Source organism: Rhinichthys klamathensis, unplaced genomic scaffold (assembly GCF_029890125.1).
Source record: "Rhinichthys klamathensis goyatoka isolate OS25496 unplaced genomic scaffold, OSU_Roscu_1.1 h1tg000168l_1, whole genome shotgun sequence".
NCBI lineage: Eukaryota > Metazoa > Chordata > Actinopteri > Cypriniformes > Leuciscidae > Rhinichthys > Rhinichthys klamathensis.
In genome coordinates, this window is record NW_026606699.1 from 1,550,984 (window position 1) to 1,571,894 (window position 20,911).

General features: G+C 37.3%; 1 protein-coding gene across 1 annotated transcript in view; it reads right to left on the minus strand.

Moving 5' to 3' along the window:
• LOC130091562 (thrombospondin type-1 domain-containing protein 7A) overlaps nt 1-20,911 on the minus strand; it is a 130,404-nt gene that overhangs the window by 29,755 nt on the left and 79,738 nt on the right. The window contains exons 8-12 of the mRNA XM_056259504.1: nt 13,203-13,434; nt 4,008-4,123; nt 3,713-3,848; nt 2,982-3,085; nt 356-550 (exon numbers count right to left, since the gene is read on the minus strand). Coding sequence (XP_056115479.1) covers nt 356-550; nt 2,982-3,085; nt 3,713-3,848; nt 4,008-4,123; nt 13,203-13,434 — 783 coding nt within the window. The remainder of the gene's footprint in view (nt 1-355; nt 551-2,981; nt 3,086-3,712; nt 3,849-4,007; nt 4,124-13,202; nt 13,435-20,911) is intronic.

Sequence of the window (20,911 nt, forward strand, 5' to 3'; positions counted from 1 at the left end):
TAAAGCTGATATACAGTGTTTTTACAGTTTTTTTATACTGTGAATTTTTTTAAATGTTATATATTTTACAAAACTAAGTTTTTTACTAAATAAAAGCAGAAAACATAAATCAAGATATTCTGAATATTGTAAAATATTGTATATTGTCTTTTTTTGGCATTGTATACACACCATAGTAAATTATATCATTCCATAATCCCTTGTGCTACAAGTCATTTAGCATTTATGCTAGCTCTGGTTCAGTGATTTGCTCATGGAAACTAATGGTACAGTAATACCTCACTGCTTGCAGGGATGGAAGCAGCAACCTCCTGAGTTCAAACCACAGTGTTAATGATGCATATGTCCTAATTACCCACGAGAGCTCTCCTCCGCGTACGAACCCCTACACAGTCCGAGCTGCAAGGAGAGAACTTGGACCAGTTGGTGAGCTGGCAGTCGTCTCTGCACGGTAACAGGCAGGGCTGGCTCATAACAGGCATGCTGCTGGCAAACTTCAGACACTGCACAACATCAGCCACTGTCCCATCCAGCTGCCTACACGAGATAGCTGCAGATCAAACACACACACACACACACAGCGGTGAGACTCCTGCTGATTACAGAGAGGATGTGGCACAGCACCAGACACTGAGAGAAAAGGTGCAGGTGAACAGAAGATGCTTATTTATAGAACAGAGAGAGAGAGAAAGAGAAAGAGAGAGTCATGCTGTTCACTTTGATGAGAAACCAGTTTAAATTATGCATTATATTTCTGTGGTTTTTATATAATTAAATAATTTCCCCCCTGTTGTTCCCCAATTATACTTATTAGGATCCAATAAGACTTTGTGTATAGCAATATCTGAAAAATTATTTCAAAGCATAACTAAAAACCAGTGTTGTCAACGTTAATGGGTTAACGCATGCCATTTTCCCCCCAGTTTCTGTCATTCCTTAGCTAGCGTTACATTATATGATCACGCTAATAAGATCTTATTTATGCAAATGCTTTTAAATCATTCAAGCGCGACAAAAGAGAACGCGCTGTCTGTGAATGTCTTGTCTATGTGACACACGACGCACAGAAAGACGCTTGAACGAACAATAACACACACAATTATGCAACTGAACTGTCCGTTTTGTCGAGTATCCTCATAAAAGGAGTCTTAAATGAGTTAAACAAAGTCTTAAATTAAAGTTGTGAGAGCTGAGATCCGCGTCATGTTCAGGAGCGGCTGCTCTTAAAGTGACAGCAGCCAATAATGCAGTCTGTCAGTAAAGTTAATCAACGAACTAAGGTAACAGAGAAAACAACTCACTGCTCTTGACTAAAGAACTTTTGTAGCTTTAATAAGGATTAATCTATATTTAATTTACAATTTATGCAGTGCAGACTGCTTGATAACTTTATTCAATTTCTGTATATTTCCTAATATAGGAATACATTTCATAGACACCAGTTGCTGTATTAGTATTGGTGATACTGGCCTTCATTCATAAAAATATGCCATTAAACAAAAAATATACTGTCTTTATATTGTTTCTACATTAATTTGGAGATTAACTGTGAAATTATTACTGTTATAAAAATATATAAAAAAACTTTGCGATAAATTACAGTAAAAATGTGTGATTAATCTAGTTCATTTTTTAATCGACTGACACACTACTAAAAACCATTTATATTTAATGTAGAATTTAAAATGTATAATAAATGTATATAATAATTACTGAATATAATATATGCTTTCTAATTTACAATACATGATTTAAAAACGTTTTTCAAGTGGGGTGTCCAATAAGACAATATCTGAAATATTATATAGTGAAACATAACTAAAAACCATTTATATTCGCTAAAGAAATTTCCATGACTTTTTTCCTAGGTGTAAATATTTCAATAGATAAACCCCAATATTCCATTGTGATCCCAATTATTAAAATTCTTAAAAATAAAAAGTACATTAAATGCATGCTAGATATTTTGGACAATACTGATAGATAATTATCTTATCTAATGTTAAAATTATTCTAAATGAATTATTCTAAATGATGTTCCATATGTAAATGAAAAAAGCAAACACTAAATGTTTCAAGCACTGAAATGATCAGCTATAAAAGTAAGCTTAGTTTTTAATGAAAAATGATACATTATATTAAAACATAAAAAATAATAATATGAGAAAAGAAAATACATGAATAAAATAATATAATAATAAAAGGCTAGAACCCAATAATGATATGGTCCATATAAATATATGCACCACTATTAAGACAACATGAGTCCAACATGAGCAGTTCAGAGAGTTACTACATTTGTAAAGATAGGCCTGTTAAGCTTTTGTCATTCCAGTGAGGCTGTGTAATCTATTAAGACACACTGTCACGTTGGAAGTGACGTGAGGACGAGTAAACAGGAACCATTAGGTCAAACTTTGGGGCACTACAGAGTTCAATAGAGTGATGACGGCAACACAAAGACGCCCTTCCGTACTGTCGAGAGCAATCAGATCAAGAGTTTGAAGGATTGCTTCTGCTCCTGACATGCACTGAAGGGCAAATGTGAAGTCTAGTGTGATGGAAGCCTTTGTCAGACCAATATCTATACCAGCATAATTCATAATAAAGTCTTCCACTGCCTTATGAGTGACAGGAATGTCTAAAAGAGGTTACAAAAAGGCATGAAAAGAACCTAAAACAACCGTGAACAAAACGATTATTAAAATACTTTAACTGATAAAGCAACAAACTCAGAGGAATAAAGTAGAATGGAAATCAGCCCGTTCTGAAAGAAAGCAATACAAATTCACAGATTCAAGAGAAGATCTTAGATCAGATAATGTACCAAAATGATGGTTATTGCATACAGAAACACAGTATCTGGACACCGTGGGGAAATCCACTACGAATGAATTGTACACATAGTTGTGCAGTGTGCTAAACACTGTGAATGTGGCCATCAGGTGAAAGATTAGTGTTGTACATGCCAGCTGACGAACCTCTAGTCTGGACTCCAGCTCCACAGGTCTCCTGAGCTCCTTTACTGTCTCTGCGGATGCTCCATGGGACCAGCTGACATTTACGCCACTTGTGTGTTTTCCACCTGCAAATTCAAAGTGATATCATTATAATTATCAGAGGTTGATCAGTTAGCACACTGAAAATCATAATTAGCGGACTTAATATCAGGAAACCCACTGCCTTAGAAAATGAACTCATCTTAATTAAGCAGTCCACAATCTGATACCAGCGTTACTTGACTTCATTCTTTTTTATCAGAATTAACTATTTTACTTTTGAGAACTGAGAAAAAGAATTGCATGCATGTTTTGAATGACAAGAGGTTGAATACATAATGACAGAATCTTTATTTTTGGGGAGACTATTCCTATTTCCTATAGGTTTACTTATCTTCATTTACTCAAGAAGATCAATAGGCTTTATGCACAGCTTCACTACTTCCTGAACTTCAGCCAGCCCTTTGTTTCCTGTCTGTCATTATTGGACAAACTGATTAATCCAGGTGTGCCTGATTATTGTTACTGAGGCCAGGCACACCTGGATTAATCAGTTTGTCTAATAATGACAGATAGGAAACAAAGGGCTGGCTGAAGTTCAGGAAGTAGTGAAGCTGTGCATAAAGCCAATTTGAGCAGAAATCTATACTGAGTGTCATCCATAGATGTGAGATAGAGCTCAGAATAACTGATGAGTGTAGAGGCAGAGGCACCTGTAACCCGGACACACAGATGGAGTCGCACAGCCTTTCTCCTCGTAAAGGACGTCCGGACACTCCTGACCTCCATTAGCTGGCATCTGGATGACCACTCGATAGCGAAACTGTTTATTATTCTGCCCAATCAGACCTGCTGAGAGAGACAGAAAGGTAGACAGAGCAATAGAAAAAATGACAGACAGACAGATAGATAGATAGACAGATAGATAGATAGACAGACAGACAGACAGACAGACAGACAGACAGACAGAGACAGATAGAATGACAGACAGATAAAACAATAGAGTACCTGCTTCACAGGATGTGGGACACTCTGTCCAGTCACTGAAGGGTGTCACTATACAGTCTCTCCTACAGGGCAGCAGACAGGGTCGCACTGACTCCGGCCGAGGGGCTTCAGGACATCTAAGACAACAAACAGACAAACAAGACTCTCAGTGCAAGAAAATGTGACTCGCATGTTATTTGATCACAGAAATCAGGTGGATATATAGAGCCCAGGAATACACTGAGAGCTCTGTGTTGCACTTTCACCAAAGACCCAATCATCGACATAAGATTTATATAACAGGCTGATATTTATATAACAACTAATGCAGGTCACCTGCGCACACATGTATTCAAACACTTTCACTTGACATTTCCCTGTTGTTTGTGCCAAAAATGAGTCTTATATGGGATGTTTTCTACACTTTTGTAGCATTTTATTTTTCCTCTGAGTATCATTGACTGTTTTAGTCAAGGCTTTATCAGCATTTTCCGCTCTCTCTGACCCTTCAAATAAAGCAGGCAATTTATACTGCTGTGCCTGTAAGATTTCTGAGAGCACACTTCGCATGTGAAATGAGGAACAGCGCACAGAAGCTGGTAGTTTGCTGTTGAGTTCAAGTCCATAGTTTTTAACAGCTCCATCCTTCAATAACAAACAACCTCTATGTAGCGCTGCATTACTTTGACCTTTTTCACAAAATAATCTGCACTGCATCTCAGATAACTGAATTCACAAAACAGCATTAGAAATGGTAACTCGAGCCATTTTTTGTAATCAGCTCAAATGGACTCAATTCAAAACTCAGATTTAGTCTCCATGGTATTTATTCATGTATTATTGTTCAGTAAAAATATACTTAGTACATTTTTTTTTAACAAATGTGGGAACTGAATGTACGTATTTTACTTCTTGCATTACTATACACAGTCTGAAATTATTTGACTTTAAAACTACACGGGTATGTTTGAAAAAACAAACAAACACCTTTTTAAAGGGACAGTGCACCTAAAAAAAAAGTAATCTCATTCACTCACACTTATTTCGATCCAAACCCATATGACTGACTTTCTTCTACAAAAAAGAAAATATTTTAAACAACATTGGGATTCAAACAACACTGGACCCCATTGACTTTCATTGTATGGACAAATAATCCCAAACAGACATTTTTCAAAATATCTTGATAATGTTATTAATTTCAGGGTGAACTTTCCCTTTAAGCCATTTCAAAGCAAATGTATTCGGTAAGATACTGTAGATTAAGATAATGTATATATCATCAAAAGGCTGAAAAATAACTAGATTTTTTTGTAGCTTTATTGGTTTTAGCTATATTGCCCAGCCTTACTCCATACAATGGATTACATCAGAATCCTTGTTGAGCAAGGCTCAGCAGCATCTGTAGCACAACAATGCCTCTTTTTTCCAATCTCATTTTCCCTGCTCTACGGTTGCATTATGTACCAGCCAGACGAGGCAGATAAGGCCTCACATCCTGTTACAGTAGTCAGTCACTGGGTAATACTCTTCTTTTATCACTGTTACAGCTCCACAATTTAAGATCAGGGGTTAGTTTTAATCTGCTTCTGTATTTTAAGCACTGCTCCGGCTCGGTCGAATTCCCCTGGATAAAGATAAACAGGGATGCAACAGTCCACCAGAGGGGCACTCAGTAATCTGATCTTTGATCAAATCCTCCACTGTGAAGGGAGTCGCCATGTGCTCCATGTTTCATGAGGGTTGCAAAGCTGCCACAATATAATAAAGCAACAGATATATAAGGCCGATTTATTCGTAATACCAATAGCAGAAGCGGTAAATCCTGCCAGGGAAACAAATCTGGTTTGGGTGTGCAGGGCTCTCCTGGAGATTGGGTAAATTTCTGACAGAGCATTAGAAACATTTCAAGAAAGGCGATGCTCATTCTCAACTATATTAATGGCTAAAATGGCTATTCTTATCTGCTACAATTAGTTAAGAGTTCAAATGGTTAAACTGCAATATCATATATGAAAATGACCTGCAAAAAATGTAACTCTATTATTGCGAACTGTTTTGGTTGCGAAGAGAAAGGATTAAACTGGAACTTGGTAATGTTCCAATAGCATCATTAAAAAATAGTTCATACATTTAACTGTGAGGAAGAACAAATTCATCGCTCCCTTGTCCTCTCTAAGTTGTCATTATTTTTCAATTAGGATTAACTGTCATAACCAGCAGCGTGAACCATGAAGTGAGGGATCACATTTCCTTGAAGGTTTCCCTGAAGTAGCTCATTAGAGTTTCTGGAGAAACTATTGTAACACTGTTTCCGCACTGTTAATCACGTCTAATTAATAGGATATTCCTTTAAAGTACAACATTTTTGACCTGACAAGAAGTGTAGAACATCCAGAAACAAAGTCATGCAAGTACAACTTCTACTTAAATGAGGAAATAAACAAAATATATAAAAATTTTAATCACCAAATCAGAAATATTTTTTACAACAAAGATATAATTAATGTAGCATCCTCAGCTCAAATGACATAATTTTCCAGGCGTATCCAGTTCATGCATTTGCTCATTTTAGTGTTAGCATTATTTTTATACTATTATTATATATTATTTATTATTATTTTGAATTAACTTTTATTTTTTATAATTTCAGTTTTCTTGTTAATTTTTGTTATTTTTATTATGTTAATGTAATTATTATTATTATTTATATTTCCATTTAGCTTTAATTTATTTTTATTTCAGTTTTAGTAATTTTAGCACTTCAACTTAAGCTTATTTCAGTTAATTGCCAAGGCAACATTTCAAATTTTTGTTTGTTTCTCATCTAATATTTATATTTTAATTCAGCTTTATTTCAATTTCCCCAAAAAATGGTTTTAGTAACCAATTATTCATTCTAGTTCTGTTTTCTAGGCCTGAGCTTGTTTGTTTCCATGGTTTCTGATTGGTTATGCACCTGTTTCTGTTCCAGTTCATTACCATGTGTATTAAAGCCCTATGGCTACGTTCAGACCGTCAGTCCAAATCCGATATTTGTGTATATCTGAATGAAATCTGATTGAAATACGATTAGATTTACCAGGTGTGAACGGCACCAAATGCAATTTTTTACAAATCCGTTTCAAGCTACATTCCTATGCGGTTTAAAATCCTATTCAAATCGCATTTCTGGAAATCCTTTTCCGTCTGACTGCTCTGATCGGATTTCGAGTGATTTATGTAACGTTTTATCAGACGTTGTCATAGAAAACACGCTGAAAGTCGCTGCAGAAACAAGGTTGTGTTGTTGCAAAGTGACATACGAGCAGAAAATTACGATATAACGAAGACATGTTTTGAAACCGGCGGAGACGACAGCACGGAATAAAGCCGCTCATACCAGACTGCTGACTAATAAGACGGAGTAGTTGGCTACACATTGTCAAGTTGTAAATAAGACAACAACTGCATTGCAAACCCCTAAATGTTGCGGTTGTTGTTGTTGGCGTCTACCTACCAACGCAACGTCATTGCCATAAAAGCCAATGCAGATATTTCGGAAAACAAAAGATTGGCATGGACACACAAATCGGTTGCGATACACAATGTGTACGACAGTTATTTTAGATCAGATTCCAATCGGATACACAAAGAATCCGATTCTTTTCCAAATGAAAGGCACTTTGATAAACATGCAACATCTCATCTCGCTGCTGCTAAAAGAACCAAAAGGCATCTGATAGAAACCAAAGCTCTCATGTTGAATAGTGTGTAAAAACTATGCAGTCTTGTACCCTCTCAGTCATGACACAGAGTTTGTTTCCGGCTCATTCTTCACAATATTGTCTAGATAAGTATCATATACACTCACCGGCCACTTTATTAGGTACACCTGTCCAACTGCTCGTTAACACTTAATTTCTAAGCAGCCAATCACATGGCGGCAACTCAGTGCATTTAGGCATGTAGACATGGTCAAGACAATCTCCTGCAGTTCAAACCGAGCATCAGTATGGGGAAGAAAGTTGATTTGAGTGACTTTGAACGTGGCATGATTGTTGGTGCCAGAAGGGCTGGTCTGAGTATTTCAGAAACTGCTAATCTACTGGGATTTTCACGCACAACCATCTCTAGGGTTTACAGAGAATGGTCCGAAAAAGAAAAAACATCCAGTGAGCGGCAGTTCTGTGGGCGGAAATGCCTTGTTGATGCCAGAGGTCAGAGGAGAATGGCCAGACTGGTTCGAGCTGATAGAAGGGCAACAGTGACTGAAATAACCACTCGTTACAACCGAGGTATGCAGCAAAGCATTTGTGAAGCCACAACACGCACAACCTTGAGGCGGATGGGCTACAACAGCAGAAGACTCCACCGGGTACCACTCATCTCCACTGCAAATAGGAAAAAGAGGCTACAATTTGCAAGAGCTCACCAAAATTGAACAGTTGAAGACTGGAAAAATGTTGCCTGGTCTGATGAGTCTCGATTTCTGTTGAGACATTCAGATGTTAGAGTCAGAATTTGGCGTAAACAGAATGAGAACATGGAACCATCATGCCTTGTTACCACTGTGCAGGCTGGTGGTGGTGGTGTAATGGTGTGGGGGATGTTTTCCTGGCACACTTTAGGCCCCTTAGTGCCAATTGGGCATCGTTTAAATGCCACGGCCTACCTGAGCATTGTTTCTGACCATGTCCATCCCTTTATGGCCACCATGTACCCATCCTCTGATGGCTACTTCCACCATGTCACAAAGCTCTAATCATTTCAAATTGGTTTCTTGAACATGACAATGAGTTCACTGTACTAAAATGGCCTCCACAGTCACCAGATCTCAACCCAATAGAGCATCTTTGGGATGTGGTGGAACGGGAGATTCGCATCATGGATGTGCAGCCGACAAATCTGCGGCAACTGTGTGATGCCATCATGTCAATATGGACCAAACTCCCTGAGGAATGCTTCCAGCACCTTGTTGAATCTATGCCACGAAGAATTGAGGCAGTTCTGAAGGCAAAAGGGGGTCCAACCCGTTACTAGCATGGGGTACCTAATAAAGTGGCCGGTGAGTGTAAAAAGCCTATTAAAAAACAACTAACACAGTCAGAGCAGGAGATGAAAGTTGAACTGCAGCAGCTGTCAGTTTCTGCGAGGCGCATCAAAGGTCCGGGCCCTGAGCTTTAACACCGCTGTCAGTGTGATTGTGAGTTTTCTCTCAGTCTGACGCTGTGAGTGACACAAAGTGGCTCAGAGAAGGGAAACCTGCGTAAGCTCTTCCTGCCTCAGACCTGGGCAAAAACATGACAACTGAGCGCATTTATGATTTGCTGCAATCAAGTCTAGACGAGATATTCAAAATGATATGCAGGTCTGAGTGAGGATGTGAATTTTGATTTTGTTATGGGTCACATCAAATGCCTCTAAAGCCACATAGCCACACTGTTGTGGCATTGACAACTGCATATAAATGTTGATATATGGCCGATATACACTATATTGCCAAAAGTTTTGGGACGTCTGCCTTTATATGCACATGAACTTTAATGACATCCCATTCTTAATCCGTAGGGTTTAATACGGAGTTGGCCCACCCTTTGCAGCTATAACAACTCTTCTGGGAAGGCTTTCCACAAGGTTTAGGAGTGTGTTTATGGGAATTATTGACCATTCTTCTAGAAAGCGCATTTGTGAGGTCAGGCACTGATGTTGTACGGGAAGGCCTGGCTTGCAGCGTCCGCTCTAACTCATCCCAAAGGTGTTCTATCGGGTTGAGGTCAGGACTCTGTGCAGGCCAGTCAAGTTCCTCCACACCAAACTCGCCCGTCCATGTCTTTAGAGACCTTGCTTTGTGCACTGGTGCGCACTAAGTCATGTTGGAACAGGAATAGGGCGTCCCCAAACTGTTCCCACAAAGTTGGGGGCATGAAATTGTCCAAAATGTCTTGGTATGCTGAAGCATTAAGAGTTCCCTTCACTGGAACTAAGGGGGCCAAGCCCAAGCCCTGAAAAACAACCCCACACCATAATCCCCCCTCCACCAAACTGTACACTTGGCACAATGCAGTCAGGCAATTACCATTCTCCTGGCAACCAGCAAACCCAGACTCGTCCATCAGATTGCCAGACAGAGAAGTGTGATTCGTCACTCCAGAGAACATGTCTCCATTGCTCTAGAGTCCAGTGGCGGCAGGCTTTACACCACTGCATCCGATGCTTTGCATTGCACTTGGTGATGTAAGGCTTGGCTGCAGCTGCTCGGCCATGGAAACCTAATCCATGAAGCTCTCTATGCTCAGTTGTTGAGCTAATCTGAAGGCCACACAAAGTTTTGAGGTCTGTAGCTTTTGACTCTGCAGAAAGTTGGCGACTTCTGCGCACTGTGAGCCTCAGCATGCGCTGACCCCGCTCTGTGAATTTACATGGCCTACCACTTCATGGCTGAGTTTCTGTTGTTCCCAATTGCTTCCACTTTGTTATAATACCACTAACAGTTGACCGTGGAATATTTAGTAGTGAGGAAATTTCACGAATGGACTTATTGGCAACCTATCACGCTTCAACGTTTGAATTCACTGAGCTCATGAGAGTGACCCATTCTTTCACAAATGTTTGTAGAGGCAGTCTGCATGCCTAGGTGCTTGATTTTATACAACGGTGGCCATGGAAGTGATTGAAACACCTGAATTCAATAATTTGGAGGGGTGTCCCAATACTTTTGGCAATATAGTGTATGTTCAATGTTTAATGTTATCATTATCGGCCCGATAAGAAAATGGGGCTGAAAAATTCAAGCTGATAAATCATGGATTACTTCCTTTAGTTGAGACACTTTAGATGTGCACTGTTCACCATGATGGTTTTGAATTGCTTGAAATATAATTGGAATCACTTCAAGAAAGGAAAATACAGTTAAGTGCAACATGTGCAGTGCAAGTCTGTCATATAGGCAAGATAAAATTATGACATTATAATTGTGTGCTTGGGACATGGCTTTTAATGGTGAGAACTTTTTTTTTTTTTTTCATTCTCTCAAAAAATATATAGAAATTTGAATTTAGATACATCGGCCAATATATCGGTTATCGGCTTTCAAATATAAAGAATTATTGTTTATCGTATCGGCCAAAATTTTCATATCGGTGCATCCCTAATTTTAGTTTTTTTTTTTGCACTTTTCATTTTAATACATCATTATACTACACACACTACACCTCATAAATCTTTCATCAAAATGTAACAACTCCACCTCTGAATCTCTCTTACTTTTTCAACTGCAGGTCCAACCACATGACTATAATCTGATGACATTTTTCACAATATAATCAATTTAGAAAATCAAATTACAGAAGCATTACCCTAACATATATAAAGAACAATGCAATTTCTACCCCATTCTGAACATCGAAAAATGGCTGGAATGTTTGATTTTTTTTTGTGCAATCCTAAAATACAACACTACATCACATTGCAATTTTCAACCCATGCAGTCTAGACTAAAAACACAGACTGGTCTACTCCTAAGTGGCTAAAAGCAAGTGTAAAATTCTATATTATAGCTAAGCCCCAATTTGTCTTTGCCAAAAACCCAGTGCTATTGTTTCCACAAAGGACTGTCAGAAGGACATTGTCTAAGTGGATCAATGATGTATTTTTAGGTGGTTTGTTTGTGCTAAGCCTCAAGAGGCCCCTCATCTAGTGGTGATTAAATTGCATTAAAGAATCAAGCCCTCTTAATTACTGCTATTATCATCAATAGGAAATTAGGCAGTCTGAAAATGACTGTGCTAATTAGCCTGTTTGTGACTCCATGTTTATTCAGCTTTCCGCAGCCTCGTTTGCCTGCAGTGGAATGATAGGGTTTGTGAGCGTGCAAACTTCTGTAGAGCAATTACAACATGCCACTCAAACATAACCCATCTTTGACCTTAAATATAATATTAGAGCTATGAGAATCACAGTTGAGAATGATGAAAATTAAAAAAATAAAGTAAAATGTCTAGATAAATTAGAATAATGGGATTTTGAAAGGAAATGTATCATAAAAACAATGAAAATGAAGTACAATAGATTAGCATATTCAAATTTCTGAAGGATCATGTGACACTGAAGACTGGAGTAATGGCTGATGAAAACTCAGCTTTGCATCATCGAAAATAAATTATATTTTAAAGTATAGAAAACCATTATTTTAAATTGTAATACTATTTCACAATATTACAGTTTGTTTTCTGTATTTTTGATCAAATAAATGCAGGCTTGATGAGAATAAGGGTGTATTCACACCAGGAAAGTCCGATTGTTCACTTGCTTTGGTCCGGACCAAATAATTTTTTTTTTTTTTTTTTTGGTACGGTTCGCTTTCACACTGCTCTTTTTGCAAGTGAACCAAAATTTGTAAACAAAACCACACGTGTGCTAAGGTCGTCCATTCATTGGACAAGGATTCTCAAGTAGGGAAATCAGGAAGTGCAAAAAAGGCTTAACGTAAATTAATGCAGCATCATCCTTGTATTGTAACTATCGTTACATTATATGAACTGCAAATGCTTTTTTTTGCATCTATGCGCGATTAGACTAAAGAGAACGCTCTGTATGTGAATGTCCTGATGCACACACTCATTCATTCATTCCATTCCAATGATGCACTCACACGACGCGCAGAAAGACGTGCAACAGATGTAATGTAGTAGGCTACAACAGATCACTTTCCCATAACGCAACTCCGACTACGGAAGCCTGTTAACTCAAAGGCGCAGTGCTTTCTTGCAATTGGGTCGGTTCATGTTCACACCGTAAACGAACCGTACCAGAGTTCATTTGGAACCGTACCGAGACCACCTCTTCAGCTGGGTCTCGGTTCGGTTGTTTGGTCCGCACCCGAGTTCGATTGCTGTATTCACACCCGCCCAAAAGGTCCGCACCAAGGGGGGGAACGAACTAGAGTTCGATTCAATCGAACCAAACAAGGCAGGTGTGAATACACCCTAAGAGACAGCTATTCAGTTTTCTGAAACCTAGCCTGTCAATTATAACAAATAATTTGCAAAAAGGAAGTTGTTGAAGGATGTTGCAATGCCAACTATACTGCACCCAACAGCAAATCCCCAACCTGTAAGCCCTGTCAGAATTTGTCACTCATTTCACATGCAAACAGGTGAGCCAATCGTATGAAATGCTATTTACATACAACATTCTTCAGAGAAGGGAAGCAAAATGACCCTTTTAAAAGCTTACTTTTTGGGTGGCACCTGTCCGACGTTGACTTTTACGCAGATGATCTTGCGTGTTTGCACGCCCATGGTGCAGGTGGATTTGTCTGCGCTGGAGGAGGTATTGAGAGTGGATGTGGTGGTGTCCTCCACACACTGTCCCCAGGGGCCCGTCTGCCAGTGATACACGATGCAGGGATGCTCATTACAGTTCCGCACCTCCTGTAGGGCGCTGGTGTTCGGACAGCCGGAGCCTCCTGCAAGAGTGTGAAGATATGCATTAGGTCTGACACGTGTCTGGCGTCATGTCACGCCACAGCAGCTTGAGGATCTCCACACTCGAAGCAGCATGTCAACTCAGGAGAAGACTTCAGCTACAGTCAGATGAAAGTGAAGTCCATTGAAAATAAATCACAACCAGAAATACATTATCCTGCTCATTTATCCTGCATTTATTTGATTAAAAAATAGTTAAAAAACAGTAATATTGTGGAATATTTTTTACAATTTAAAATAACTGTTTTCTATTTAAATATATTTTAAACTGTAATTTATTCCTGTGATCAAAGCTGAATTTTCAGCATCATTACTCCAGTCTTCAGTGTCACATGATCCTTCAGAAAGCATTCTAATATGCTGATTTGCTGCTCAAGAAACATTTCTGAATATTATCATCAATGTTGAAAACAGTTGTGCTGCTTCATATTTTTGCGGAAACCATGATCGTTTTTTTTTTTCAGGATTCATTTTTTCAGGATGAAAGGAAAGTTTGAAAAAGCATTTATTTAAAATAGAAATCTTTTATAACATCATAATTGTAAAAATGTCAATTTATTCGATCTTTGATGAATTAAAGTATTCATATATTTTGAAAAATCTTATTGACCCTATGGAAGTAAATTAATGACACATGACTTTGAAACAAAAAAGCATGTTAAATTGCACTAATTAAAAAAAATGCATGGGGTGTGAAATTCAACAAGTTAACCTGTGAGTATTTCAAATGAATAATTTCACACACAATTCCATTAAAATAAACTAGATTTACCTTCCGGATTTAATTTCCAAAATATTCAATGTTTAAAAAAAGGGAAATGTTTTCAGTTCAGATTTTCACAGCTTAAATATACAATCATGTTGAATTTCAGCCCCCCCCAAATGCAATATATTAAAATGCAAGCACTGCTAATGCAATGCATGCTATATATTATTGCAATTCAACATGCTTTTCTGACTCAAAACGGTAAACAATAATGTACATGTTAAAAACATTGCATAGGTTATTTTAGTACAGCAAATGCATACAAAGACCTTATTTCTAGCTTTCTAGTTATTCTAGCTTGCGTCCTTTGGAGTGAGACAGGTCAAGTGTTCATTTTCTCAAATCACAACATATCAGCGACGTCTCCAGTCGCTTTAACTTGTTCTAAATTGATTTAGATGAAACACTCCACATAATTGCCGGGTCCTAATTCCTCACAAGTGGCATAAAGTCGATGCAGCCGGCGGAGAGCGGCGCGGTGTGTCTAAGTAATTGCTGACATTTACAGCAGGTTTGCAGATGACAGAGCAGCCCAGTGGGCCTGTGAATCAAAGAAGAGCGTTACGAGAGGAAGTGAGCGCATACGTCTGCTTGCTTTAACTTTATAACACGCACAGTGATAAAGTTATTGGCTTTGACTGTCAGATCCATTACATAGGTGGTTATTGTGTTTCTATTGGGCAATAGGGCTTTTCACACTATGAGCCAGATTTACTAACAGCTTGACCTAGCACAAACCCTCTTTTGGTGTTAAAAAACTCATTATTGAAATGATCCAGCAGCGTCTGTGTTCTTTAATGTGAGCATTGTCAGTAAATTATCTGCATAACTTTCACTCCCATCTGCACTTTTATGGGATTTCGCTCTCACGCGCATTTGCCCTGTTTAGTAAATCTGGCCCTATGTTTATCATTACAGTAAGTAATGAAGCCTGAATTGTGATTCAGTTCAAGGCACTTTTGACACCTCGAAAAATCATATTTCTTCAAATGATGTTTCATCTGCGTTAAAACCTTTATCACATGTCCTGGAATAAAGATCTGATCGTGGCTTTGATGAGCTTTCAAGAATAATGTGGTGTCATGTATGACATTTCTCATGTTTTGGAAGAAAAGTTACAATAGGAATGCTTTGAACTTACAAACACAGGAAAACAGTTAGCCGTCAATTTAAAAAGTTAAAAAAGTCTTTCTAACTATACTTCTGTAAATGGTTTTGTAATGACACCTAAAAAAAAGCTGCTGACCGATTTCGTGATTTTTCATGTCATTTTCTTTATAACCAAATATAAACTTCTTTGAAAAAACATGTTTGTAAATGTGAATGAATAAAATGAATGAAAAGCACATAGATTGAAAGTATGTATTGTTTTTCCTTATAAAAGCATTTAGGATAAAGTATAAAAATAAAGACGAAGAGATAAAGATTTTGGCAAATTATTATAAAAAAATTAATTAAAAAAGGATTTTTCAGCAAAAAAAAAGAAATAATAATTTGAATGGACTGAAGAATCACCCATACGCATTATGGAATCAATGCAGTTTAGAAACAGATAACCAATCATAAACTCCCTCAGTGCTTAGCTCATAAAATATTCATGCTCTCCGTATAGCTGCGGAAAGTAAAACTGTTGAGCATCTGAAGTAAACTCCTAAATCAATAATATTAAACTCATAACTATGCAAATAAGAGTATAAGCCAGGGTTTACAAATGTACTGCATGAAACCTTGTTGACTACTACCATTAATTATATCCCAGGGTAAAGTATGAACAGTGTGAAAAACACTGAACAAAAATCCCAGGGTTAAGAAGTGTGAAAAGCCGGATGAATATTTGTGGTCTCGTTTGTGTCTCTATGAAGCTTGACTATGCAGCGTTGCGAACGCCTCCACAGAATCTTGATGTTGAGGCTTTCAGAAGATGTTCTGCAATCAAAGAAAGCACATTCACGGTTTATTTCTGTGGCTGTTTGTAATGAATTGATTTCCTGAAATGACACCTCGTGATAAGGTTTTAAGCCAGAAACATACGCAACGCAACGCAAAATACATACAGTAACGCTGGTACATAATAAGCATTTTTGTGCTACTTTAGCGCTGACCTCAAATCAAACACTGAACAGAAATAGAACACTACATTAATTAGGATTTGTTGACTAATATTCTGAAAAGAAGGTAACAAATTATACAATTTTGAATAAATGTTAAAAATGGATAAACATTTGATGCATTCATTTGAGTGTGTAGATGTGGTATCGTATTAACAATCAGTAGGTGATATATAGAAAAATAATATTAAAGGGATAGTTCACCCAAAACTAAAAATTCTGTCATCATTTACTCAAGAATGTGTGTAACCAAACAGTTGATTGACCCCAATGACTTCATGGTATATCTTTTTTCCCATACTATGGAAGTCAATGGGGTCTATTAAATGTTTGGTTACCCATATTCTTCAATATATATATATATATATATATATATATATATATATATATATATATATTTAATGTTCAGCAGAAGTAAGAAACTCATACAGGTTTGGAACAACTTGAGGGTGAATACATAATGAATTTCATTTTTGAGCGAACTATCCCTTTAAGAGTAAAGTACTGATTGCTTTTTGATTGTCCCAAGTGGTTTTCCACATGTCTTTGAGCCTAAATTCAATCTGTTCATCATATAAAGCGATTGTGTCTCTTCAGAAATTTTGAACTAAACCGTTCAATACATTTGTATTAGTTTTACGATCTCTTTATGAACTTTTTGATGTTTTAAAGTGGTTGTTGCGTAGCTGTCAATGGAGGGACAGAAATGTCTTTTCATAGATCTTCATTTGTGTTCTGAAGATGAACGAAAGTATTATGTGTTTGGAATGACATGAGGGTGAGCAATTAATGACAGAATTTGGGTGAACTATCCCTTTAAGATCAAACTTTTGCTCCATCATGACAGTTTTTGACCTGAAAAACTGGCCATAGAAGAAAGCATTAAAGGGATAGTTCACCCAAAAATGAAAATTCTGTCAGTAATTACTCACCCTCATGTTGTTCCAACCCCGTAAGACCTTCGTTCATCTTCGGAACACGAATGAAGATATTTTTGATGAAATCTGAGAGCTGGATCACTCCTCCATACTAGTCCATAGGCTTCTTCAGGGATTGAACTTGCCGGCCTCGAAAAGTTATTAAAGACATCGTTAAAATAGTCCAAGTGACTACAGTGGCTCAATCTTAAGTTTATCAAGCGACGAGAATACTTTTTGTGCGCAAAAACAAACAAAAGTAACGACTTTATTTCAACTATTCATGTCCTTCTCTTTGGGCCTCTAGTCAGTTAACGTAGTGTGATTCCGTAGAGCTACGTCACACGTAGGCTCACTATTGGCCGACGCTGGTCATGTGCGTGATGCGTGTGACGTACAACAACAGAAGCTTACGCTATTACACTAGTGAACTGACTCGAGGCCCAAGGAGATGGACATGAATAGTTGAAATAAAGTCGTTATTTTTGTTTGTTTTTGCGCACAAAAATTATTCTCGTCGCTTGATAAACTTAAGATTGAGCCACTGTAGTCACTTGGACTATTTTAACAATGTCTTTAATAACTTTTCGAGGCCGGCAAGTTCAATCCCTGAAGAAGCCTATGGACTAGTATGGAGGAGTGATCCAGCTCTCAGATTTCATCAAAAATATCTTAATTCGTGTTCCGAAGATGAACGAAGGTCTTACGGGGTTGGAACAACATGACGGTGAGTAATTACTGACAGAATTTTCATTTTTGGGTGAACTATCCCTTTAATATAATGTTTGCAATAGCGCCCCGTGTGGTAACACTGAGAATGCGATGCATACACTGCGCTGGGAACTGCATTCTGAATACTCTAAATGTCAGAACTAAACAATGTGCTTGAGTTTGCATAAGTGTCTGTGTTCATGTACTTCTGTAAAGTATGTTTCTGGCCTTTTGTAATGTGCTACAGCAGTTTCATAAGAGACCCAGAGAACTATCCCCCCCGCCCCTATTTCCAGTACGACTTTCATCATTATGCTGACTTCATAAATGGACTCTCAAGGACATGCATTATGTATAAGGTCTTGCTGCATGAACTGCTGCATTTGGCATCTCATGTCAGATGTCCAGCAGATGTCTTGAACAGAAAGCATGGTGCAAATACTCATCTTCAGATAAATCTAGCTGCCTCCCAAAGCCCATCGCTGAAAGTGAAAGATCTCACTTGCTTCATTTACATTCTTTGTGGATGTAACATTAAACTATGAATATAAGACTCCATTAACACATTCTAGCTCTACAACACAATCTCCGAAAACACATCTAAATCTACACACTGCACACTTTAGATGAAAAGACTCAAATGTACCATAAAGTTCGGGAAACTTTGGAACCCTCGTAAGACCTTGAGATAAAGCAAAAGTTATGAACGTCTTCTTCGTATTCATCTTTAGACATGAGAATCAGCAATAATGGAGTAAATATTTCAGGAACTACTCAACTAGTGCAAAGTAAATGTTTTAACATTACACATATTTGAGTAATGGTAAAACAATCAGCAGTTAGACTTAGCGGTCACTTCAAACCACGCAAACAAATCTAAGATGACTTCTACAGGAAACTACTCTACAGGCCCTTAAAACATGAGGTGTTTTGGCGTGTTACCCTCCATAACTGTAATCCATGCGACTACCATTGACGTCACTGTAGAGAAAGCACAGCGATAATTGGATATAGACTTCTCTGAGAGGTATATGATACAGAAATTACAAATGATAGGAAAACAGAGGAAATGCATAACTTTTAACCTTATAAAGTCTGCTGCAACATATTCAATACTCAATTTTATAAGGCCTCTAAATGACCAACATGATGACAATTTTGCTAAAATCATGTTAAAATGTTAGCATCAAATATGACCCATCAGGCTTTTGAGAAATGTTTAGGTAACGCTTCCTTTTACATTACAGTACTTATGTGTACTTACAGTGTACTTACCTGTACTTACCTTACCTGAAAGTACTGGCTAATATAAGGTAAGTACATGGGTGAGGGGTAGGTTCAGGGTTAGTACCTAGTTATTACCCAGTAATAGTTACTATAATAAGTACATAGTAAGTACATGGGTAACACATCTCTCAATCATCATTTCATTCCATTTAATTATATGTAAAAACTACAGAGCTTGGATCATAAAACAAAGCATTTTGTATCTTAAGACATATCGTAGGCAGATATAGATTGACGACTTGATATTTATATGCATTTTATTGAAGTAGTATGTTATACGGCAAATCTCATTGATTTACAAGCTATCCAATTACAGTATCGAGTTTTTCCATATAAATATCAGCAGCTGCACCAAACTGCATATTTTTACACAGTTTGAGCCCCTGAATAAAACTGAGGTGTTTTTGAGGTGTATGAGCTCCATATTCTCACTATATCATACTATATGAGCCATAAAAGCCTGATGTATCAAATATGAAACTCAACAAAAACACAAATGTCTTTCTTTTTTTGTCTAAAGGTTCAATAAACTTCCATAATTTTTTTTTTTTTTAAAAAGGACTATTCTGACTATTTTCATGTCAGATTTTACAGGGTTAAAAACATGAAATCAAATATTCAGACTGTTATTTTTGTAACCCTTCCCCTCCATTCTGGCATAAAACACCTGCTTAATTCCTGGTGGATAATAATCAGATTTTATTCTAAAATACATCAGACAACAGATGTAAAATGGGTTGTGAACTGTATTTGACGTGGACTTGAACACCATCTACCTCAAAAGCTTACTCGTGTAAACTGACACTAAACCTGGCTGGAACAGATAAAGTGGATTTAAGAGTTTTGGAACACTGACTCTCGGTGATGTCACGTTGCTGCGAGAGCGAGGAGCCATCCATCAGAATCTCAGACGGGTTTAGGTTGAGAAATTCTGCCCTTGTGTGAGTCTTTCCTTGACAGTTTCCTGTCAGCTTTTTTAGGCTAATCTCATGCACTACAGACCAAAGAAAATCACTTTTTTTTTTTTTTTTTTTTTGCATATGTCAGCTTGTTACAGTGGCCCAGAAAAGTAATTAGACTCTTAAGTCACACTTTAAAATGTATGCAGGTCATTGTATTTATCACAGCACATGGCATCCACAAATAAATGATGCTGGAGCTTTACTCAGAACTAACTTAATTTTTCTGAGCCATATTTACACTAATATTCCATTTTCCATTTGCTTTTTGTTGTCTTCTTTTCCTCAAACATATTTTTGTGAAATATTTTGCTTGTAAAGGTTCTTTACAATAAATGCTGTTTGCTCTGATGTAAATGCCAATTTTTTTTTATCAAGGCTTAAGTGTCCAAAAACTTTTTGGGAGACACTGTATATTAAGCCTTAATATTAAGTTTCTCTTTAAGTATAATTAAAACAAAAACAAATGCTCTGTTCCTAAAGATAGCGAACTGTCGAATTTAGGCAGTATTTTGAATAATCACATGGATCATTTATCTGGCATTATTGCACATATCCCTTGGGGTGAAGGCAATAAATAATAGGCAATAAATTCAATCTGGTGGACAAAGCAGGAAAAAAATAATACTTGTTGATAATCAATTAATAAGTTGATAAATATACTTAAATTATAATACTTAATACTTAAATAATAATATAATACTTAAATA